The sequence below is a fragment of the Geospiza fortis genome, unplaced genomic scaffold (genome assembly GCF_000277835.1).
Source record: "Geospiza fortis unplaced genomic scaffold, GeoFor_1.0 scaffold282, whole genome shotgun sequence".
In the NCBI taxonomy this organism is placed as follows: domain Eukaryota; kingdom Metazoa; phylum Chordata; class Aves; order Passeriformes; family Thraupidae; genus Geospiza; species Geospiza fortis.
Genome location: NW_005054424.1, coordinates 796,471 through 822,018, shown reverse-complemented (window position 1 = coordinate 822,018; position 25,548 = coordinate 796,471). Strand labels below are relative to the sequence as shown.

The window sequence follows — 25,548 nt, the reverse complement described above, 5'->3', positions numbered from 1 at the left end:
CACTTTTCTGGAGCACAGAATGATGTCCCTTTGCCTTGGCACAGGTGCTCCCACTCACACTCTCGATGTGCTCAGCTCACAGTGCAAAGTCCCTCCCTGGCACATCTCTCCAAGCACTAAAAGCAGCCACAGAGACCCCGGAGCTGTTTCCAGGCACGAGCTGTGCTCACGCCCTCCCCAGGTCTTGCTGTGCAGCTCACAGACACATTTAATTCCTCACTGAAATGGGTGCTTTGAGGGAACTGCACTGTTCCAGTTCTCTCCTTATCTATCTGTTATCTCCTCAATGCTTGTGTCTAATGCCCAGTAATGCAAATCACAGACACTTACATGTTCCAAAGTGAAAACACAGACCTTGCTGTAGTTCAGGAGCCGCTTGCATTGTTGTTTCTACAGAAACTTTGAGTTAGTAATTCAGTGAAGTATGTTTGCATTCTTATTACAAAAAAAACCCCAACATTTCCCTTTGATACCAGTCAAAGTGCACACAAAACTAAATTATGCTTAGTCAAAGCAACTCCAACATTTTTCTTAACTAGATCTTAAAACTATCTCATCAGGATAAATCTGCTGATTAATGCAAAAAAGAAACAAAACCAAGCTCCAACAAACTAATTTAATAGGAATCATCACATTTAAATTTAGAAATGTGTTATAAGGTTTCTGACAAAAATTTGCTTCAATATATATAACAGATTAAGCCTTGCATTCTGAAGGAGTTTGAAGGGATGGACACTACAGCCATGTTGCCTTTGAGGGTGGAAACTTAGTGATGTACAGGTGCAAAGCAGTTCTGAGAAGGATGAATACAAGTGTGCTACCAGGCTTTCCCAGAAAGCAAAGATCTTAAATTTTACTAAAGCTTAGTACTAAAAAACCTATAATAAATGACACAATTCTTTTAACCCCCAGCTGAAGTTTTAATTTTATTATTTTTAAACATGCCTTTACACCCATGCTCCAAAGGTGACCACACTGAAACTGCCTGCTGTGAATGGTCCCTGGCCAGGATCTTGCTTAGGTGGAGAAGCAAACAGCCCAAGAGCCCTCACTGGCACAAGACACAATGTGACTGACAACAAGTTGGCAGTGCAGACAAATGTGGGACCATGACAGGCTCTGGGTCCTGTTCCTGTTCATTTTACCAGCTCTGGGCCTTTGGTGTCAAGGATTCCTATAGGAAAGCTGGATGTCTCAAGAGCTTGAATCTTAGAACCAGACCCTTATTCTCCTATGCGTTCAGACACAGAGCAAAGGTCCTGACAAAGGTCTTTCCATGCTGACCTGTGTGGGAACATTTCCAGCCCAGGGTCTGCTAGAGAGAGGGCTGAGAGACTGGAATCTGCCACTTCTTCCTCTCCTTAAATAGCTAAATATGTGTTTGAGATTGCTTGAAATCCACGTGCTCCTGCCGGGATCAAGCTCCTATATGTGGAGATGGAAGAATCTCCCTTTTCTGCAATTTCTGACCACCTAGATCCCCCAAACTTCAGACACTTTAAAAGAATTTAATCTGCAGCCTCCCCAGCTGACCCCTTACACCACCCAAGATTTTGTTTTCCTTTGAGTCATAATAACCTGGCTGCTGGTAGAAGGAGATTGCTGGATTTCATGAATCAGTAAGATACCTAGTACAAATAATCATGTTCTCCTATTTAAAGATTCTCTATTAATATATTGAGTGCAGGCTGCCAAATCACAGTTAAGGTGAATAATAACATTGATTCTTAAACAGAATTACCCTGCAGTTTGTTCCATGTAGCCAATGCTAGTATCTAAATCTCTTCTCTCTGCAGATTTATAAGGGTTTGTAAGGGAAACTCTGCTTTAAAAACAATGGCATGACACAGCCTAAACCCAAGATAAATCCTTAAAACAAACACATGCTACTTTTTAACCAGTACAATGTTAAAAAAAGACAAAAAGGAACAACACTGGTAGATGCATAAGTTCCTGAAGCCACAAGGCAAACTGTATCTTGTTTCATTTTACATGATACTGAATAAAAATTGAATTGCTGTAGTTGCCATGGCAACTGCCACATCACTTGGCACTTCTGCTCCTTTAAATCACACAGTGCTACTGTAAAGGAACTCATGAACCAATGTGACACTTGAATACTTGTGCTTTATATACTGTTTCAGGAGGAAAACATAAATCAATATAGACTGATAGTTGTCTCTGAAAATCAGGTTTGCTGTATTTTTCTTTACATTATAATCTCCTCATTTCCTTGTCGTGTTCTTTAAAAATTTGTAAAGAAGATGGAGGGCGTTGTCACAATCAGAGCACAAGAAAAGAAATTACTACTGACACATGATTTCCAAACTGAAGCTGTGACCTGTCATTCAGATGTCAAAATACCTCTGCTATGCAATATTCAAATCAAATACAGGGGATAAACATTGGAACTTTGCCCCTCCACAACCAGAGACGGTGTGATATGTGACAGAAGACAGTCTCAGGAGCATCCAGGCATCTCTTTAACTCTAAACTTAGCAGCAGCTTAAAAGGAATAACAATGTACTTAAAGCTAAGCGTATTCTAAATGTTTGTAGAACTGGGGCTGTGACTTATATTGTCTTAGTATGCTCTGTATATAACATGCAGTAGCAGAAAATAATTGACAAAATAATGTGGTAAAATGATACACACATTTGTGCTGCATATTTTTTGTTTTTAAACATTTAACACTTTTATTAACACCCTGGATGCAATTTACTTGAAAAGCAGCCCTCTAGTGGGCTATGTACTGTAATGAATAGTTAATAAATAGCATTAACATTATATCTAAATATTAGCTAGAATGCATTTTTCAAAAGCATACAAGGTCTTAAATAAATGAGCCATAGATCTTCATCATTCTCTTTGGAGAAATTTAATGTTCTGTTTAGCTTTATTCCTAAAATTTCTTGAAGTGTTACTTCTAAATGCTACTGTGTGACTAACTTCTGATTAGCATAACTTTACTATTCATGTGTACTTACAAACTGCAACAGTGAGATATTATTCACTGTTAGTAAAATTTCACATAAGTAGTACATTTCTAGTAGAATTCTATGGAAAATATAATCTACTAATTGTAAAGGTTACATAGCTTTAGAATTTGTAATTTGTGTGTGTGGGATAAGGTAAGTCTTTCTCATTATGCCTTCACCCAGAATATATCAAGGATTGTACTCCTAAAAGCTTTTTATTTAATATAATTGCTCTTATTTCTATATATAAATTTGCATGCCTTAAGGCAAAGAACCCCTCAGTGACCTGATGCATGGCTTGCCCACAGCAACTCGTGGCTCCAAACACTGCCCCTCCTGGAAATGTTCGTCTGCTGATCAACACAGCCACAGTGATCAGCAAGAGCCAACAACAAGAGCTGTCTGTGGGAACTCCAGTCTCACATAACAGGAAAAAAGAAACTTGTTGATCTCTAAGCCATGGGGTTTGTAAGAAAACTTGCTGAAGGCAGGCATGGGTAAAAAGCCCTCCCTGGGGTCCTCTGGTCTAAAAACACTTCCCCTGCAGTGCAGAGGTGTTTGCCCTCACATGTGCCTGTGCCTGGCTTCAGCCTAATCAGTTCTGGTAAAAGAAGGGTGGGTTTCAGTCGAAGATGAAAAACTTAGCTGTGTCTTGAGCTAAAACTTGAGTATTTGTACATGCCCAGCTGCTGTTCATACACCATGGTCAGTGTCAGACCTACCTCATCCAAGTGATCTTGGGTACAGCACCCCTTCCAGTCCCGGGTATTCCTGGGCAGTGCCTGCTCCAGGTCAGCAGCACTTGGCTTGCCAAGGTGTTGCTGTAACAGAGACAGCTGAAGTAGATCCCAGGCTGATTTGGTCTTTCTAACCCAAAAGCCAGCAATTAGCACTTTACCCAGCAGTCAAAGATCAGAAAAAAGGTTTACACCTTATTCTTCAACAACTGAAAATGATTTGTCATGTTCTGCACTCCAATTTTTTTAATGGATTTCCAATCCAATATCATTCTAGGTGAAATCTGGATGCATAGGGACAAAATCTGGCAACATTAAGGAAGGTAAGAAGCTAGAAACATGCCTCAGAAGCCTGTACATCACTGGAAAGTCTGTCTTATCATGTCCTCTAGCTTCACTAGAATTTTTAAACACAGATTTCTTTATTGTAGTAACATCACTTTATGCAACATCAACATAATTCTACACCTATCAAAATATCTATAAATGAGAATATCCTGAAACATGTCAAAATATCACTGCTCTATTTTAGGACATCTAGAGGTATGGTGAAGCATTCATTTTTATATTTTGAGTTATTTCCATTTGCTTTAGAAAACTGTTCTAATTTTTATGTCTGCCGTATGAGAGCCATGATTCAAATCCTACAAATAAAGTTATGATTCCAATGATTAGTTTCTTCTGTGCATTCTTACTGGGAAATTGAAAGAGGTAATTTAATATAACTTATTCTGAAGTGGGTGCTGTTTTGTCAGTTCAAGACAGGAACAGTGCCATTCCCTGGGTTTGTTTCAGGCCTCATTAATTGATTATTCAAATCACAGACTCTTATACCCCAAAACTGGATTACACTTTCTTGAGCCACTGGAGAGCCTGACTTGTTATTCAGAAACTGTGGTTGAAAACAAATTGCAGCCAAAAGCTGAATAAACATTTATTCATGTCACAGTAATTCTGCTCACAGCCAACCTGAGCATGGAATTGAACTTAAAAATACTGTGTTCCTGTAATAACTCAATGGTGCTTATGTGAAGAGATAGAAGTAGTTCCTAAAGTTCATCCCAAGTTCCTAAATGATGCTGAAGGGATACCTGACACGGTGACCCCTGTGCAGGGCTGTGGCTCATGGTGTTTGCTGAGCTCCTTGGGCTGGAGAGAAACTCCTGGGAACAAATCCAGTTGCAATAAAGTTTGTGTGGTACTGGGGCTTGCGCTGCTGCTGATTCCTGAACTCAGGAGGAGTCAGGTGGAGCTGTGCAGCTGCTAAGGAGGCTTTCCCTTCAGGGGAGACAAAGAGATCCCCAAGATCTTGCAGGAGTGCTCAGCCATTCAAAGCAACAAGTTCAGCTCAAGTAGTGGTTCACATCAAGTTGGAGCAGAGGAGAACAGAGTTATGGGTCCTGCTTAAACGCTGTTTAGCTCTTCAGTTTTTCCCAGTATTGTGTCTTTCATGGTATTATGCAAATAGACATCTAAATAACACAACACATACAGTCACACCCTCATAGACACAGCTGAACAGCTGAAGATGACCTCAGGACTTCAGAGATTTATTTCATGTGCAGGAGATCAAAAGAAAATACCTCAAAGCTTCATTGTATCTGAATAAACAAGAAGGTGTGACATGCTCATGGAGGATTTGTCTGGCACAAACATGCATGACAATGAGACCAACAAATCTCACATGGATACTGTAGAGGAGTTCTACTGGTGTTTTTAGTTTTAGTTTTTTCCAGCTCCTGTTATAGGTGCTGGAAAACTGCAAATAAAAAGGAAACATCTTGGCAAATATAATTCTAGAGATAATACTACAGCAATGCACAGATCCTCAGGATTACAAGCTCAGCACGGTTTTCTCTACAGCAGAGTTATTCTGGTTTTCTGGAATAATCGCCTTCTTGCAAACAAGATAAAATAAGATAAAATAATTCTCATTTTCAGAATTATGCACATAATATCAAACTCTTATCTAACCCTCTGGATCCCTGTACTGTTGAATATTCTGTTACAAATGTTCTATATTGAGGTGGATGTATGGTCGAAATACTGGTAAAATCTGTTCTGTAATGGCCTGAAAGAAACTCTGCTTGCCCAGAGTCCAGACAGTGCTTTGCATTTTATCATTCATATTTTCCCCTGAAATGTACAAAATTTTTAAGTCAACATCCTGAAACATGAGCAGCTTCTGAAGTCCCAGCTTAGGAACTCATTTTTAATCCAGCTAAAGCAGAGCCTACCCTCCACTGACACAACACAGCTAACTCAGGCCTAGCTGAGAGAATCACAAGCTGTGAAAATCTTTTACATGACATAAAGATGATGAACTGGATTGCAGCTGTGGTAGACTCTGGGCCCATGTTGTTAATGACTATATAGCACATGTTTATGCAGTGACATAAAAGCAATTCATCAGCTCTCCCTGGACTTGAGTGAATGGCTCAGTAAGCTTGGTGTGAATTTCATAGTTTGTTGTTGCTTTTGAAATGTTTTTTCTTGAGATAGGGGAAAGAAAGTGATAGATTGAGGAGCTCTGAGAAGCATTTCTCATCTCCACAGAGGAAGAGACAGTTTCCTTCCAGCACAGCCAAGGCCTGGGAAGTCACTAGTGTCCACACATTCCTTACTGAGACACAAATCCTGTTATCATAGATCGACACCTAAAACAGACTCCACTGTCCAGAGCCACACATGAATTACTGCTGAGCTTAGGAGAGCTCCTGCATTTGTTTGGACAGTGGCTCCATTTGCCACCACCATCTGGGCCATATTCTCTTGAGGTATTTCAGATATGAAAATTGCCTTGCAAAATCAATCCTTTTTATTTTACAGGCCTGCATATGAAATTATATGTTCATTAAGTTTGTCATGCATCTCACCTGTTGTCCAAACAAAAAGGCCATTTCTCATTCTCTACTGAAGTTTTCCTAAGTACTTTTGATTAGAGCATCTTGACTTTGATTTACTGTCACCATTACATATAATTCCATTCCTAATTCCAGTGTGAAGTAAAAGGAAACCTTATTCAACATGAAGCTCTTCCATTATCTTTAAATACATACTTTCTATTATTTCAATAATAATTATTCACCAGAGTGAATAAAACACAAACTGCAAAACTGGATTACCATAGTTAAATCTGACCTGAAATAGCCTAAATCTGATACTGTATCAACAGAAAAAAAGCTTGGTTACAGCACTCTTCTATTTTTCATTTATGTGAGACCACAGAAATGTATTCATTATGTACACAGTCATATCTGATAAGACTTAGAAAGGAGAATGTACACAGCTGGGAGAATTCACACCTAAAAAATTACATAAGCAGCTGAATAAATGTTCTTCCATCACCTTACTTGGTCCAAACCACTTGGTTCTTTCTCTGCTGATCTTCCTCTTTCAGATATAACCTGGGTTATATTTAGGCCAAAAGGCCTGCTCCGCTTGGGTTAATAAGTTTTCACTTTTTGCCTTCTAATAATGCATATTTGGTAGAGTGTAAAGCACAAAATTCTGCCAAAATCTTCATTAATCCAAGTTGTATCAGTGTTTTTTTATAAAAAAAGTTACGACAGCATAAATATATGGAAGGTGAGTTCTACAGTGACTTTTTCTAAACCAAGCACAAAAGTCAGGCTGGTGAGGTCTCTGGCCTAAGAACTCTTCAATTTTTCATGCTCTGTTAGCTGGTCTTAGAATCTAGGAAATTCTTAAAGTTATAGCTCCAGCACATCCCTTATCTAACCATGGTTACAGCAATGTTATTGCTACAATGGGCATTAATCATACACTTAGCAGGTGAAAACTTCCTGCATTCCAGCTATCCAAATGGGAATTTTTCCTCCATTGACCACATATAATACAAAAACTGATTTAATAGTAAGCATCTGAAGTGGGTTTTCATTCTCCAGCTGATTTTGCAGCAGACTGGAATCCATTCAATGACAGGAATTGGACAAAATACATGGAGGTATTTTATTAGTGAGGATGAGTCCCATTGGGTAAAATTATAGTGAGTCTGCCTTCCACATTCTGTACCCCAATCCTGGTTCTCCTGCTATTAAACAGAAACCAGAGGCTGCAGACAGCACAACCACAAACTTCAGCCTGGCCTGAAGTCAGGACACAGCCTGAGGTGCACAGCCATGCCCTGGGATATTCTTCCCACTTTCTAAGGCTATGCACCCATAAGAAACATTCCTAGATAAATCAGTTAAGGAGAGATGATGGCTTTCATCTTCTGATGATTTCACCTGTCTTTGTTTCCAGTTCCAATTCTCTCAGTTTTGGCCCTCAGCATCACAGCAGGTCTCAGTGTTATTACCCCCCCAAGACCAAGTCTTTCAGTAATGTGAATGAAGTTGCACAGTGAACCTCACAAATCTCATCAAGCTAAGTTCTTAGGCATGAACTGATAAAAATCTGAAATATAAACCCCAAAAATTGGTAAAGAAAGAAAACAACCTATTCCTTGAGTATATTAGAAGTTAGTAATTCATTATTTTTAATACTGAGAATAATGCAATCATGAGAAAAAGATATTTGCCAAGCCCTGTGAGCATTCACCACTAGCAAAATTACTTAAATGAAAAGGAAAAAAAAAAGAGATAACTGTGTACACAAAATTAGCACGAGAATTAGCAATCAACTGTAGTTCACACAAGGTTCTTAGCAGATAGCATCATGTTTATTAATAAATGATGAACTGCTTAGTGGAGTTTTTGCTTAGTGATATCACTATAATAACAGACACATGTTTTATTTATGTTTCAAGTTACATCCAAAATAAGTGAGACATTCAGATGTGAGATTCTCTCTAATATCTAAAGATTCTTTATCCCAAATTTAAACTTCCACTGTTCTAGATGAGATAGCACTCCATCAAAACCAAGGGGAATAATATGACGACTTCAGTCACTGTGCTCATCTTTGGGGATTTTTTTCCTGTGATACAACAAAGCAAAAACTGCATTTCTTAAAGCTGGCTGCACTTTCCTCATAAGGATGGTATTTTTTTTCTCTGTGGGATACAGTGCTATTTGTGCAGCAGATTGTATTTTGACAGATGCAACTGTATCATAAAAAGGCCCTTAGCACCATGAGACTGGTAGCTCACAAACATTCATGAGCTCCAGAATTTCTTTAAAAATCCCAATAACGAAAATATTTTTGAGAATGTAAAATGCCCGAAAGCCACTTACCTCCCCCACACCAGTCTGCAGAATCTTCAGTCCAGTTGTTTTTTCAAGCCTCTCTTTGTTTATGGCTGTAAGGAAAAATGAAGATTGAGAGAGTTAAAGGACAGCTGGAATATGTATGATTTTACAGCATTTCCAACCAACCTTCTTTGCTTCATCAATATATTCACGACAGTTGCCACCTATTCCATCTATGGAATATCTTTCCCTGATAGCTCTGCTATTCAGTTTTTTTGAATGCAAATTTATGCTATTAATTGCTCATTATTATGTGAAAAAGAAAGCCAAGCTAATTCTATTTTCCACAATATTACACACATTTAACACAGATAAACAATTTGTTTGGAAAGTTCTTTTCTGAGGATACTTCCCACTTGCTTGCATTGAAGAGCAGAGCAGTAATTTACCATGAGAACAGCACTGTCACTGTGTAGCACTTTTCACAACAGGCACAGACTCTTATCTCACAGGTAAAATAAAGAATTTATTTCACACCACCAGGATGCAATGCAAATTTTTTTAGGTTTTTCTCTTTATCAGCATCTATATCACTAAAAGCATTAAAAACTAAAATAAAGCAACCCAGCATAAAGCAGTTAAATAAAGGTAACAATCACTAAGACTACAATTTTATTTGCAACCCAAACAAGCTCAGGGCATGGGCTTGAGCACTGCTGTACAATAACTCATTCTCTTAAATCTATGGTCTGATATGTTTTGGCCTGTGACTGTCAGCAGCCTCAAAAAACAGTGTTCAACCACATTTCTGGGAACAGCACAAGAATGAGATTATTCCTAGCTGGGTGTATGGGTACTGCCATCCCATTCTGGATGGGGAGATTTTAACCTTCTAGATGCAAATTCTGTCAGTTGGACTTGTGGCCAAAACCCAGGCACCTGGCTTGATTTATTTATGAGTAGCAATGAAGCCTTGCAGCCTTGTTAACCTCTCCCTTCCTTTAGCTGCCTGTAATCCAAGTGAGTCATCTGGGTTCTCTCTGCTGTCTTTGGAAAGGGATGCACATTTAATGTGGTGAGTCACCCCACACATCTTACACATATCTGCAGGCACCTACCTCTTCTTTGATTATGAACAAAATTTGATAGAGGCAGCTTCTCAATTTTGGTTGCCTGAAGCAAACCTTCCAATGAGAAAAGTCAAGAAGTGCTAGGAACATACTGCACACTGTAAATTTACATGAAGATACTTAAGGGAATTAACTCTTTCTTTTTATTTGTGAAAAATTCCCTTTAATTGTTGCCATTTGAAACATTTAAAACAGCTCAGATTTCAGCAGACATTTCTTGGAAGATTATTCTGAGCTGATACTTTATTGAGTTTGTCCAAAGTGCAACACAAATGAGTCACATTTATTCCAGAGGTAAGTCAGATCATTAGGCTCCATCTCACCACTTATGGAAAGATTTTTGTAAGAGTTTTTACATGCAAAGACTCATGAAGTTACACCTCTAGCAATTCTAACACAGAAAAACTTTTCTGACTGCCTTCTGCAAGGGGTGAATATTGCCCTCAATTCAAACAAAGAAGAAATCTCTGTGCACATTTTAGACACAGACACTTTTATTTTTGCATCTTTTTAATATGCTGATTAAGCAGAGAGGAACCTAGAGTCCCGAGCTGAGAAAGCTTAAATGCATGTTTTGCTGAATGACAACCTAAAACCTGCATACAATACTCAAATACTTAACACCTCTGCCATGCTTTAGACATTCACAAACATATTTATTCCACACAGAGCCAAAGGGACCATGGGAAGGCAAGTTGACAGAAACATGAAATTTGAGACCACATTTTGCAGTGTTGTTTATCTTCTGCAGTACCATTTTCCAAAAAAATAAGTAAATCTTTGAAAAGATATGCCATGCTACCATATTTACCATCTTGCACCCAGAAAACACATTAAAGGCAGATTTCTATCAAGTGCAAAAATTGAAGATTTATAAAATGAGAAAGTTCCACAGCCTCCTTCAAAGAAACTGAATGGTCCAACAAAGGATTCTTTGGCAGCTTAGGATAAAGAAAACTGCACAGCAGAGTGGCTGCAAAATAAATGGCTATAAGTAAACAACAAAGCTTAAATCCCACTGTGTAATTTCTTACCACATGAACAGTTAATAGAAAATATTGGGTTTGCTGAATCGCTGAATTTCATAATTACTATTACAGATTTGACCTCCTTTTCACTGGTTTCCTGCAGACATTAATTATTGAAGCTTTGATATTAAAAAACAACAACAAAAAAGGTTTATTTAATAGCCCTGCTTTCCCCCTTGATATTGGCTGAAACACAAAGGACAGGTCTGACAGCCATGCTAACAGAAACCCTGCCAAAATTAGGAGGCATGGAAGGCACGAGGTGCTATTGATTAAATCATAACCGGAAAATTGTCAAGCCCAGCCTCTGTCAGACTGTGGAGAGAGACACGGCCGACAGTCTCAGGCGTGTACAGCAGAGGATTTTAGCTAACCTTGAACTCCACAAGCTGCCCAGGAAGGTCAAGAAATTCTGTCAAAAATGGTGCTGAAGCTGAAGCAGCAACCACGTATCAAGCAGCTGCTTCCAGCTGTGGAATGGTGAATACAAGCACTTAACCTTTTCTATGCAGGACTATAATGGAGAACTTAAGACATAGTCAATACAGATAGTGGTGGAAGAAGTGGTGGGAAAATGTATTCAGATATCAAGAACAAGCTACTGATTCTCTGAAAATTGGCCCAAATTTTTGAAAATATTTGAGTGTACTAACTGCTAGCTTTTATTCAAATACCAGTATACAGCAGCTCATGTTTCAGTTGCAAATTTTATTGCGACTGAAATTATTGAAAGTCGAAATTACAGTTCTGGGTAACATGGTATATTGGACATTTCATCAGTTATTTTTTATGGTCACAGTTTAAAGTCCTATAATACTAATGGAGAACTGACAAACTCATCAGCAAAGAGGCATAATAAAAACAGCTATTCATATTAAGAAAAAAAAAAGAAAAAAAAATAGCCCAAGCAAATCCCTCTCAAACCAGTTAGCAACACAAAAAATCCATTTTTTAATCTTCCATTGAAACAAAAACAGCTTCCAAACACACAAAAACGGAGGCCTTTAAATTAAATTCACTAGATGAAGGATATGCAAATTACCTGAAGAAGCGGAGCCCTATAATGTTCTCAAAATTCTGCAATAGCCTATTTAATTAGTATTTCAATTTATCAGAATAATTCTTTGCACTTGACAATTTATGCAGTATTCCATATAATTAAGCACGTAGCTACAGCGGAATAATTTTGCCTACTCTCTGTATACCAGTTATTTTAACCTGAAAGAATCTGTGGAAGTCTCTTCTGTGATCTAAATTACAATGGGGACAACTTAATGGCTTTGCTCTATTAGAGAGCATGATGAGGGTGTCACTGAGTGTTTAAGGGTAAGGATTGTCACTGCTCAGTCTTCACCAACCTGAGGGAGGTCTGATGTGTTTTCTGAGGGCAAACGTTTATTTCTTTAGCAAAGTTATCTGTCAGTGGCACAGTCAGGAATTGGAGTGCGTAGGTTTGGCAGGTTTAACCTCAGAGCCCATCAGTTATTAGAAGGAGCAAGTTATGGAGGGCTCTGAGCAGAGCTCCAGTCTCATTACTGCACTTCTGGAAGGAGGTTTTTTTATCAAGCAGGCTGCCAAGCACAGCTGCACCCTCCAGCTGACTCATGGGACCACAGACTGGCACGAGTGGGGGAAAGGGAACCAGGTTCAGTAGGGTTTCTGCAGGAAGCCTCCCCAGTTTGTCTACCAGGCTGTTGCAGGATTTACCTGCCCCAAAGAAGAAACCACCCCTAAATATGAAAAATGTTTCTGGGCAGATGGCATCACTCACAAGGAAAACTTGATTTTTGGTGTGTATCTGACTTTGAGTGTGTTTTGTATTTAATTGAATATAGGGTAAAAAGGACTTATGGGCATATGATTCCCCTGTCCTCTATCATCTGCCCATTTTAGAATGAGCCAATTCATGCTCTAGACTCACTAACTATATTGACTGGTCCTCCAGTCAATAAACTGAGGGCAACTAATTCAGATTTACTGTAGGCTGTCAAATGAATTCTATAACCACTGTTTTCTTCCCATGAGCTTCTTGCAAAGTTCCTTTCAAAGAGCCAGCCACATTTAGAAGAATTTCATTTATTTTCCTCTCTGAGGAAAAGAGGAAGGGAATTCCAGAGAGATGGTGCTTATTACAGTTTTTAGCTTTTTAACAAGTATCTCTAAGACAAGCAAATGTTACATTTATTTACATAAAGTTGGACTTTTCTTTCTCCTCCCCTACAAGAAACCCTTGAATATTTGGAAAGCTTCTTCATAGCATGGTTCAGAGAGACTGCCTTTGTCTTTGGCAGGGCCACCCACTGTGCCATGCATATACACAGCAAGTCAAAAGCACAACATGGAATATTCAAATTACATCAGCTCAGAACAAGAATGACCAAATCAAGTGGCCAGATAAAATGAGAAGAAAGGTGCCTGTTTTACAATGCAATTATTGAGGAACTAGTACACAAGCTGCAGCAGGAGGTATTTTGTCCTCCAATCTTTACAGGGTGATGGCACGAGATAGCTGCTTCATTTGTAATTTCTATTTAACTGGCAGCCCGGCCTGGAATGGAAATGGTTGCAGAAAAGTCAAAGCCATGTCTCTGTGCTAGCAACAGCCTGCTAAATACTATGTCATATTCAATTTTCAAGTCATTTTTCAAGCGATTTTAATTAGATATTGTTTCAATCTCATGTGCATTAATTTAATTTCTGATATCAACATTTCAGCTTTCAATCTGTTCAGATGCAGTACCTTGCTGCCTGGAGTAATTTAAAATATTGTTTGCATCTCCAGCAATTTTGAGAGCACACATCCTTTACAACCTGCTCTAGCCAATAAAACCAGCAGATGGAAATTCAGACCATGCTCACCACTCCCTGTGCACCTTTGCGTTCTCACAGATTTTGGTGCAAGACAGCTAAATCTCCATGCTCACAATCAAGGAATTTCCTATCTCTTTGTATTTAGTTCTCTACAAAAAATACACACAAAATGCCTTTGTCAGGGAAATAGCAACACTGCGTGTTTCCCTAAGAGGGAAATGGGGCCATACTTGAATATCTGTCAAGAGTTGTATATTTTTTAAGGTTATTCATTGAAACAATGTCACTTTCCCCACTCTAAACCATCTATCTCTTACACCCATGGCCAGGTAATATTCAAGGATAGAGTAGCAACGATTTTATACAGCAGGACCTCAGGTATCTATGTCTTTGCATAGATTAGGGATGCATTTTAAACACATTCTTTCTGCATGACTGCTTGTATTGACTTATTTCCACTTCTTCAATAAATAACTGCTCAATTGTATGTCTTCCTTTGACTTTCCTTTAAAATGAGCACACTGCTATTTTAACATCTGATCTTTAAATTGTAGTAAAGGAGTTTTTTTTATTTCTCTGGAGTATTTTTTTTGCTTCGTGATGGGATCCATCTCTATGAACTTTACTGTCTCAACTAAGAAGTCAATCAAATTCCCTGCCTTTTCAAGAGAAGTAAATAGATATCATCAGAGATTTACTTATCCCATCCTGAAATAGGTATAGTTTATTTTATATATATATATATATGCCCAGAAAGGTCTGCTGCATCAACCAATCCTATTTTTTTTTGTTTCCACAGGCATTTCCTTGTAAGAAACACAAGTACACAACTTCCAAAATACTTCAGCAGTAAAACATTTCAACAGACAATGCCATGGCTACAGAGAGAGATTTTTAAGGTGTGGTGTAAGGATGATTCTGTTTCTGAAGAACGAACAAACCCAGTTTATATGAATTAGAACTGTAGAAATGAAAAACCTTTATCTATCCTAAATACTTCTTTTTGGCAGAACTTCAGGAACCCATTATCAAAAATATTCTTTTAAATAATATGAGCAGATTGGTGTCCATCAAAATAAGAGTTTTGAGTAATAACAAAAATAACCATGCTCTGGATATGTATTTTTTGTTATATGTTGTATATATGCATACATGTGTAGATATATGTATATATATATTGTTATATGTTGTATATGCTTTAGAAACACAAAAAATATTTTAATGAGTGCTTAACAGTGACAATTTTTAACACTACTGGCCATTTTAACAGTGACAATTCAATGCTGCACATTACTTGACAGAGTGCAATGCATGTAATGTATAACAACTCGCTTGCATACTTAAAACACATCCATTATTTATAGCAAAAGTTGTACCAATTCAGCCAGTGTTAGCAGAAAATGAAAAAAAGAAGTGTCATTCCACTTTTCACATCAAAATTTGTTCACATAAATATTCCTTGACAAGTATCAGCTCTGAACAGAAAATTCAGATGAAACAACCTGCAGGGGTTGAGTTGGAACTGGAGCTGGTTCAGGTAGACCAAGGTGTGACTACCACTGCAGTGCTTCTCTGCAGAGTTATTTCTGGGTGATTGCTAATGATAAACTATTAATAAACCATTAATTGCCATTTCAAAGTCTCCCTTAGCTTAATGTCAAAGTTCACCATCATATGTCCAACCTTCACATTTAAAAACCAGAAAACAAGATTTGTGGTCCGAGGGGACGGGCAGGCAAAAAAAAACACCTGGGCCTTTCTTGGCCCTTCCCATGCAGTACACTCTTGGCCTCCTCACCTTCACCATACTGTGAAAAGCAACAGTCCATAAGACAAGCTTAAGGCTACAGCTTTTTTTCCTTTTAAATAGAAAAGTTTTTGGAATAACAAAATAAAGGAACAGGCTTTCTGCCTTGTTTTATTTATAGTCAAGAATTCAACAGATTGCTTTAATTTTCTTGGGCTGAAAATACTAACAAAAAAAATCAAGCAGATAATAGCAGTAACTCAGCTTTTCAAGAGTAGCTAATATTCTAGCTTTGAATCTGCTTTTTCCTTCTATTTGAATAGTCTCTCTTTCCATGTAACTCATTTTGATCTCTCAGGATATCCATTGCATCTCCTCTTTGTGATTACTTATTTTTAAATAAGCAGAAAGAACCACTGAAGTCATCCAGAGGTTGATCCTTATGGTTGTAGCTTTGTAGAAATTCAGGAAACCCCGTTACCTGAAACTTAACTGACCTTCTGTGATTTCTTTAGAATAGATGATGTGTTACTGGGGCAAAGGAAAGGACCAAACCATCTCTCCAGAAGTCTACAAGATACTTTTTCTAGAGTTTCCATTATTTTAACACAAAAGAAACAGACAGACCCAGGAAAATAAATCCAAGAATAGTTGCTGCATTTTTGAAGAAGCAAACCACGCCTCCCCTAGGGTGTACCTGGAAAGTACACTGACCCTCTTTCAAATACATAATATTTTAAAATACTCATATTAGCATCTAATCATTATTCTTCATGTTTGTTATGCTCTACTTTTTTATCATTCTCCAGCTTGCATCATTTTGAGTCAGCCTGAAACAGTAATAAATGTATTAATTATTCTTACACTTAAAATTTGTCAAAATCTTTGGATGGACACTGTGGTGCATTTGCGCTGGTTTATAAAAGATTCAACGGACACTACCACTAATTCTCAGCATGCCAAATGTTATTTTTAATAAATACACATTCAAGAACTGTCATTTTTTTCCCAGTCATTTCCTCAGTTAATAAAACAGCACCCTGTAGGTTCATTTCTTTAATGATCCAAAACACAACTTCGAGACACATTATTTGTTATTCATCTACGACTACACTTAATGTCATCCTCGTGGCACAAATGTAACAAGACTGAGTCATAAAAGCATTAGCAATATTTCAACTGACTGGCTCACTAAATCATGAATAGCACAGCTAATGCACAAGGTCATTCACTAACAAAATCTATTTGCTGTGCCTCAGAATAAAATGAAAATATTTATTACCAAGGATGCCACTAGTAACAAGAGTCACAATAAAGCTTTCAGATGAGAGTGAATAGGGACAATGTTAACTTGCCCATTGTTTCTCAGAACAGTTTTTCATAATTCTGCTTTCATGAAAATTCTGGAGGCTACTTAACTACATTTAGAAGGAATTCTTGAAAATCAGCAAGAATGGAAAAACCCTTATATTTCAGAAATACAAGCCAAATATTTTTTGAAGAATATAAATTTAATCATGTCATAAAAATCCATTATTTTTATCCTTGGGTGGGTGAAGTGCAAAATAAAGAAGATAAATGCTTGCCTACAGAGATAACTGTGTCCTAAATGCATTTACAGGATTTGAATGTGCCTGTGTCTGCAGGTATGCACATTTGATGGGAATGAGGAGAAGGATATAACAGGAAGGATCTGAGTGTGTGAAGGATGGCTGCTTTGCAGTACTCAAAATATTATGATTATTACAACCTCCCCTACAAAGCTTTTCATGGCCAGAATCACTGTGCCAAAGGCACTGTGCAAACATGCTACTAAAAGGTGGTTCCTGTGCAAAAGAGCTTCTACCTCCCAAACAAGTGGCGACAGTAATTGGTGGCAGAGAGGTAGAGATAACAAGGAATGGATATTAGGCAAGAGAACAGCAGAATGCCAAAGCTGTCTCCATCCACACAACATTCTTTCTCTTATTTTTTGGCATGGGAAGTGATGTGTTCAGCTAAGTCTTATAAATCCTTTAAAAGCTGCAGCACTTTCACCATTTCACTGTTAGAGGCAGAAGAGACTTATTGGCAGGGTTTAAAATAAGGAGGAATGGTGGGAAAGGACACTCTGATCAGCTCTCCCAGAAGTGCGAGAAGCAAAGGCAAAGCTTTCCCATTCTGTAAACGGTGTGATGGAGAGGTGTCTCCTTTATGGTACGTTTAACCCAATGCTCCTTGCAATGAGTTTCTGCTGGCAACATCTCTCCTCTTTCTTCCTCTATGGAAACATTTTTTAGGACATCCCTTCAAAGGGTAGAAAAGGCTGCCTGGGCTGTGCAAGTCCCCATGATGACAGTTCCATCTGAGCAGGTTAAAAATCCAATTATAAACTTCTCATTGGGCAAAATGCTGTTCTGTGTCCCAGACCTGTGTGCTTTGTGTGAGAATCCTACATCTCAAAAGCAAAGCATTATGCCATGCTGCATTTCTAAAAAGAAATCATAAGCAACGGCAGAAATATTCCAGCTAAAGAAGAAGGGTGAATTGACAGTGAGAGGCTGTGGACTAATGTTGTGAATCAGGAGTCTACCCTGCTGATGAAACTGTCCATCAAAATGCCAGCTACGCCCTCTTATGAGTAGCCCCTTATCCTTTGTATTTTCAAAAAGTGCATCATTAGCAAAAAATCCATTATTTAAACTAGTTGAGCCTACTTGGTAAATTTTGACTGACATGGTTTAGAGAGTGACCACAGGAGCAGTTCCACCAGCCAACACACAACAGCAGTAACCTCTCTCAAGGGTATGATAACCCCTTTCATTGGCACTGATACATTCAGAAGGAGACATTGGCCCACAGCCTTTATAAGACTGTCAGACTTATATGGATTATGCAATTTAACACATAGGAATCATTACTGCATACAATTTTCGAGAAATGTAAATGTAATGCCTATCTGCTTTATGCATACATGGGCACAGGTCACTATTAGAGTGCCAGCAATTTCAAGCCATTTCTGTATGCTATTTTCAGAAAAAAAAATTAGCACAATAGCATTCTTATGCAGTGAAAATCTATAGGAGAGTTAAAAGCTCAGTGAAACATTTTCTGACTTCTGTCTGACTGCTGTGTTTGTCAGGCAGACATTGTCTCACCAAGAAGGCTGTAAAGTACCCCTAAGACTGTGAATAAAGCCATGATTTCTCCTCCCTGACACTGTGGCCATAGCACAGATTTGTTTCTAGGGTTTCCCCGTCATGGAAATATATGGAAGATAGCCTTAAAAGAAATATTTGCTACTGAAAAAGAAAGGTGGCTATTGCAAGAGTGGTATAGATAACGACTTCCTTGAGTGGTTTGCATATTTCCTGACCCTCTTGCTTTTGTAGACTGCTGGATCCATGTCTGATTTCTAAAGGAGAGCATGCAGTTTTGAAGGTATTTTAAAATTCCTTTATATATCTATATAATCTATATCTATATCCCTACAGATCTATATTACACACCAGAGCCCTGTACTTTATAAATACCTACAATAATCTGCACACACACATATACATAGCATATCTCAGTATAAGATGCATTCACATAGCTTATTCCATGCTGTATTCTTCAAAAAGGAATACAGAACTGTAGTATAAACATAAATTAAGTATGAGGTATACATCTCCACCCATCAAGATTAATGTATATTATTATCCCTTGACCCCTTCTTAATGTTCCATTTTACCATGTTTCTAAAATATTTATACCATACAGGGTGTTAAATTATAGCAATTAAGACCATAGTATGGTTTTATTAATATTTCATCAAGAATGTTTCATAATTGGAATTTCCTTGGTGCCCTTCTGTTGCTTTGCTGAAAACTGGGAATGAAGGGCATTTCTGTCTTTTCCTTCTTCATCTTTGCAGAACTTTACCAGCATTTTGCTTTTTTTTTAGCCAGATGCAGAGCTTTGCAGCTACTGCCTTTTTACCTGGTGACTGATTCATGGAACAGTTTCAGGTTTGTTATGGCCAGTTCTGTGTCTCCAACAAAATAAAGACATCAGCAAACCAGAGATGGTCCAGAGAAGGGCCAATAAAGGGATTGAAACATGAATTAAAGCAGAGGCTCAGCCTGGGGTTTGTCCAGCAAAGACTTCACAGAAATCTAAATGGTAATTTAACTGCTGCTGGCTGCTGCTTGGGCAGGATTATAAAAAGGAGCCAGAATTTTGCAGAGACTCACACCAAAAGGACTTGAGGCAAATTGCTACAAAGGAAATTCTGATTTGACAGAAGGAAAAAAATATTTTCTTAGTAAGTGATGACTAAGCACTGGGACAGGCTGCCATGAGAACCTGTAGAATTCATTGATATTTTCACAATTCAAGTGGAGCAGGGCCTCAAGAACACAAATTTCAAATTTGGCACTGCTTTAGAATGGTTCTGGACCCAATGACTTCCAGAGGTCCCTTCTGACTTCCATTTTTCTGTGATTATAAATATATACATATAAAAAAACCGTTTAAGACAATGATCTTCACAAGAAACTATTATTTCATCCCAACATTTCTGAAGTACTGACTAACCCTTCCTTGAAATAGGTACTACATGTTTTTATGAGGAAAGGCTGCTGTTCTCAAAAGTACCATCATGTGTCAGATCCAGCAGTTTTATTTCTGGATCAGTTTGTTCTTATGCAGCCAAGCACTTTAGGACATGTTCAGCTGATGAATCACAACCCAAAAGCACTGGAGTGAAGCAGAGAAAGTGAAAAATTTGGGAAAATTCAAGACCAACTAACATTTGGGGCATACAAATCGTCATGGTCATCACAGCAGAGCTGAACTAGGCTATGACAGCAAAACCGGAGATACTACAAGGATTAAGAATTGGAACATTATGTGAATAGTGAAAAAAATAAAAGGAAAGTTTTTTGAGAAAAGAAAGGTCTCTTCTTGAAGCAGGGTGATGTCACTTCATAAATGGCAGGTGGTTAAAGGACACAGTGAGTTTTATCTCAGCCAAAGCACGAGGCAAACAGACACCAAGGGAGAGGAGAGAGGGAGCCATGGACACACAGAGGGTTGGGGGTAAAGAAAAACTACTCAGGACTTCAGGCTAGGTTTGGCCACTCCCTACACTTTCAAATCTGTAATTCAATGGCAGTTTCCAAATGTAGTTTTAGATATCTGAAAATCAGGCATTTAGTTAAAGTTGCTTTGCTACTTCCCTTATAGCTGATAGAGGCATTTCCAGAGAGTGCTCCATCCTCTATGAGGAAGACATAATTCATATACAAATACAATGTCACCATCCATTTGACATGCAGCCATGATACCCCAAAAGCAGTTGGGGGTTGATGCAAAGACTCCAGGAACTGATTTTCATGATACAGAAATAGGTAGGTGATCTTTCAAGGAAGAGGGATATCAAATGAATGGGTAGAAAATCAAAATGGAAAAAAGGGGAAATCTCTCCTAACCACAGGCTGAGTCACCCAGACTACAACAAAAACCTCTAACATTTTAGAGTGGTGTTTTCCTATGATTCTGAAAGTGCAATTTCAAATGCAAAAGTAATTTTGGATTTTCTCCTAAAACCCCCAAAATAAAACAGCATTTTTTCTCCATTCATATATTTTTTAAATTTTAGATGGTCTAGAATATAACATAGTAGTGAGTAATAACACTAACAGAGAGTGATAAAATTGACCTAGAAAAACTCAAAGTGAGAGAATAGAAGAATTAAAATGACAGTTGTAAAATATTTCATTAATTTTAAAATATTGAGAATGGTTTTTATTAAGTACAGACTACAGCATCTTATTTTTGTTTTCTGAATGATTAAAGTATTTTTTGTACTGCAATTATGCTACAAAATACTTTAATATATGAATTGTTTAATTCAGTACTTGCAGCCTGTTTCGAAACTAACTGAATGCTAAAATTTTTTGTATTTCCACTGGGGGTCAAAAAAAAAAGAAAAAAGCAGAATTATCTGTACTACAAGAATCAATTTTGATAGATAAGATGTACAAAAAACTTCCTACCCCATAAAATTTGCTGAACAGACAAAGTTGACAAATCATCAGGAGGAACAAGTACCTCCAGGGTTATGCTGAAAGGATTTGGTTGTTGTGGGAATTAATATAAATGGGGGCCCCAGCAAAGGAGCAATCCCTATATTACATTGTCACATTGCAGGAAGGCTTGATGCTCCTTCAGGTAACAGTGTGCCAAATATAAAAAATGAGTAATTTCAAGCAATTAGTTGCACCAAAGGTTGGATGAGAAGCTGAATGTCCTGCTGCCTTAGGAGATAGGAAGGAGAAAGGAGGGTTCTTTCTCAAGTGTAGGATGGTCGAGGAGATGAAGGCAAGATAATTTACAGGTTGCCTCATCTTTTTGTTGGCTAACTTAATGAAATGTTCTGTAATTTTGTATCTGAATAATTCTTTGGGTCAAGTTAGAAACACAAATCCTAAAAAAATTCATCTTTAATGGATAAAAACACCAAGGTCCTGTAAACACAGATAAATGTAGGATGGAATTATATGCAAGGTGTATGTGTTTTGTGTGTATGATGTATGCTGCTGCAATAGGACTTGCATATATTTGAATATTCATTAGATCTTCAATATCTTGTGAAACAAAATGCAATAAAGGCAGAAAGAGAAACACAGATAACAGGGAGAAGATGCATCTCTTTCATTTCCCTAATTTCACAGTGTATAATGATCTACCCATCTATTTTCTTATTTAAAAATATCAACAAGATGTTTGGTATTATAAATTACATTAAATAATATACATTAATAATGCATTATACTCTTGAATCAATTACAATCTTTAAATTAAATCCAAATATATTAATACTTAAATAATAATTAATATAAAATTAACTTTTAAATATAGCACTGTATTACTTGGTGGGAATTATATTACTAGTTAGAATACTTTAAGGATATAAGCCTATCTAAATCAAATTACAGGCACTGCTGACAATTCATTAAAAGGAATTACAATATACCATCTATTAGATAACTGCAACACATAATTCCATTATTATATAGACCATAGTATGGCACCTACCTCATTCTTTTAAACTGCCACACTATTACTTGTGCAATTTTACTGTGTACTATGCCACACTTTAAAACTATTTCAACAGCAGTAGTGCCAAAGGAAAACAGCAATTTTATAAAGCCTAATACATCTGAAGAGGAAAGCACTCAGAGTATCTAAATATGTTTTCTATGCACAGTTTGAACTGCAGTTGTTCAAAGTGAAGCCTTGCCTTTGGTGTGGAACATGAAGTACTTGGGAGAGAAGAGCAGAGCAGCATCAAAGGAGGCCCCACCATCTGATGCCACAGAATGCCTGTATTGATTTTGGATTTTGAAAGGCTTCCTTTACCTTGAATAGTTCGCAGACCCAATGGAAGTCTGAGGAAACCCTAATGAATTTAAATGCTGCTCCAACTAAAATGTAGCATTTGAGAAGGACATACAAGTTATTCTATTATTAGGTTTGTTATCAGCAAGCGTGGTAGTAATTCAGAGACAAATATATGACATGTTGGGCTTTTGGAGGAGAGAGATTACAAAAACTACAACTATTACTTGTATTTATAATTGTGAAGAAGAAGCTACTTCTCCACAATTGTAGGTAGGCAGAGGTTACTTTTTAACAACAATTAAGTTAAAATACTTAAATAGCCTATTTTTCTGACAAGTTAATATTATACAACATGTTTTCAGCCTTCAACAAGTCACAAAGCAATTAAAGCAACTTTTGGATTTGACTTTGGCATTAAGTCTTTTTCACACTTGCAGCTTTTAATTTCATGTACTGTTTAATTAATTAATATTGACTTTCAAAAGGACCATGATTAATATTTTTTTACTTGTAGCAGAATCAAGAGATTCTTGTCCTATTCAAGATGCTGATCTCATTTTAAACCTGGGTGCTAGATAATATCACATGTGAAGATGCTCCCAGTAAGGGAAGGAACACGGCACATATGTTAAACAAAATTTTTTTGAGAACCAGGGAAAGTGGTTTTATGAAAAGTAAAAAGAAAATAAGTAGATAACTGTCTTTTACTTCCATTATTAGATTTTGCTTCAGATTTGTTTTAAAGTACCTGTTTCTAATGAACACAATTCTTCCCACTGTTCATGTAATCAGCATCTGACCCACAGTCAAGCTCCCTGGCACAGTCTAGAGCACATACATGGGGGAACCTAAGATGTTGCTAATAAAAGTTGCAGCTTGTACTCCTCTCACAGAAATTACTACTTTAGAGCAGAATCTGTGCTTGTGTCTGGGCTGCCAAGGTGGAATGCTGCATCTTGGCACACTCTGCCCTCCCTGAGCCTGGCAGTGACAAGGGACAGCTGGACACATGCCCCAGCCTGTTGAGCTGCCATGGCAATGATAGCCCCTGGCAAAATGAACAAGTAGGAGCCATATATAACATTTCTCATTTTGCAGCCAAAGCTATCAGAGCATGTCTGCCTCAGTCCCATAGCTGAAGCTATCCCTGTGCATCTCTGCATCTCAATACAGCCCAATTAATCTCAATTTATTAAGAATTCAACACTGAAAAAAGCGTATTTTCCCTACTGAGCTTGCATTTTTTTCCCTGTTTTGCAGTTCTATTTGAGCACTCATGAACTAGGCACAGTGTTGGTTACTTGGCTGATGATAGCAAAGTTGTCCGAACAATTTTTTGGCTCTAGTCATAGTATAAAACAGTCATAGTATAAAATATATAAATATGAATTCATACAAAATTCTTTTATGTGTTTGCAAGTTGTCTCCAACATCTTGGTCTTATGGCTTTGTCAGACTTAATTCGAAGAACAGTTTTCTGTGCATAACTCTCAGGCCATAACTCAGAAGTTCACCCAGGGCTGAAACTTGGAGTGAGCTCGTATCCACCTCACTGATTTCACTGCCATATAGGTGCTGTCAAGGGGGAACCATATCCTGTTGATTTCATAGGGTCACACCTTCATGGGCAGCTGGTTCAACTCCCTCAAGATATAACTGCTGTGCATCAATTTCAGCTAGACATAAAAGTCATATCATGCTGCTTCTGCTTTGTGATTGGAAAGAGATTGCATAATATAGACACATTCTCTTTATACAGTAATACCTGCATCAGTAAAAGCCTGTCTTTCATAAAAGACAGGAAAGTTGTGAAAGAGTGAGATAAAAGTGATTTGTGTAAGTCACCAAGCAGCCTGCTGCCAAAACCAGAACGCCTCAGTGTCCTGTCAGCTGTGAAAAAATATAATATTTCTAAAAATATTCATTGTTTAACATGCCCACTCCAGCAGAGAACCTGTAATCAAACACTACCAGGGGTGCAGGATAAAAATGATTAAGTGAAAGTATAATGAATGTATACAGATAAAGAAATCAGCTGGGCTAAGTATTTTTCTCTTTTTTATGTTCAGCCTTTTCCCAAAGAAAAGTAAGGAAATTTTCTGGGGGAAAAACAGAAACCACCGCTGGGAAAGCAGCAGCAATCAGTGCACAGTAAAACAACAGATTAAGCGAAAGATTCTTTATTATAAATACATCTAAAATTCATTGTACTTGATACTTCGGCCCATTTAAAAATGAGCTGATAAAGCAACATTGTTTCTTAGACTGGTAACCAGCTTATTGGATTTCAGAGGGGTCAGAGGCTTCCTTGTTTATTTAGCTGAAGTAGTCTTTCAGCTCTCTGATCTCCTCAGTCTGTCCTTATTATTAGTCTTCCCTGAGTTCTGCTTTTCAAATACCTTGTCTCCAGCTCACTTTGCATTTCCTATTCAGCAATTTAACCCTACAGACAGTTTATAAAACAAGATAAAAATCCATAAATTAGGCGTCCATGGGTGCCTGTGCCCTATATCTTTGTCAAGGATGATCACAATCAAATGCTTGTTTCTCAAGACAGCCTGTCAGCAAGCACAATTACAGGTTTTCAACTTGTCCT

General features: G+C 37.7%; 1 protein-coding gene across 1 annotated transcript in view; it reads right to left on the bottom strand.

Moving 5' to 3' along the window:
* Positions 1 to 25,548, bottom strand: part of LOC115948536 (receptor-type tyrosine-protein phosphatase N2-like) — a 175,047-nt gene that overhangs the window by 7,304 nt on the left and 142,195 nt on the right. Inside the window, exon 7 of the mRNA XM_031061727.1 lies at positions 8,914 to 8,978. Within this exon, the coding sequence (XP_030917587.1) occupies positions 8,914 to 8,978 (65 nt within the window). The remainder of the gene's footprint in view (positions 1 to 8,913; positions 8,979 to 25,548) is intronic.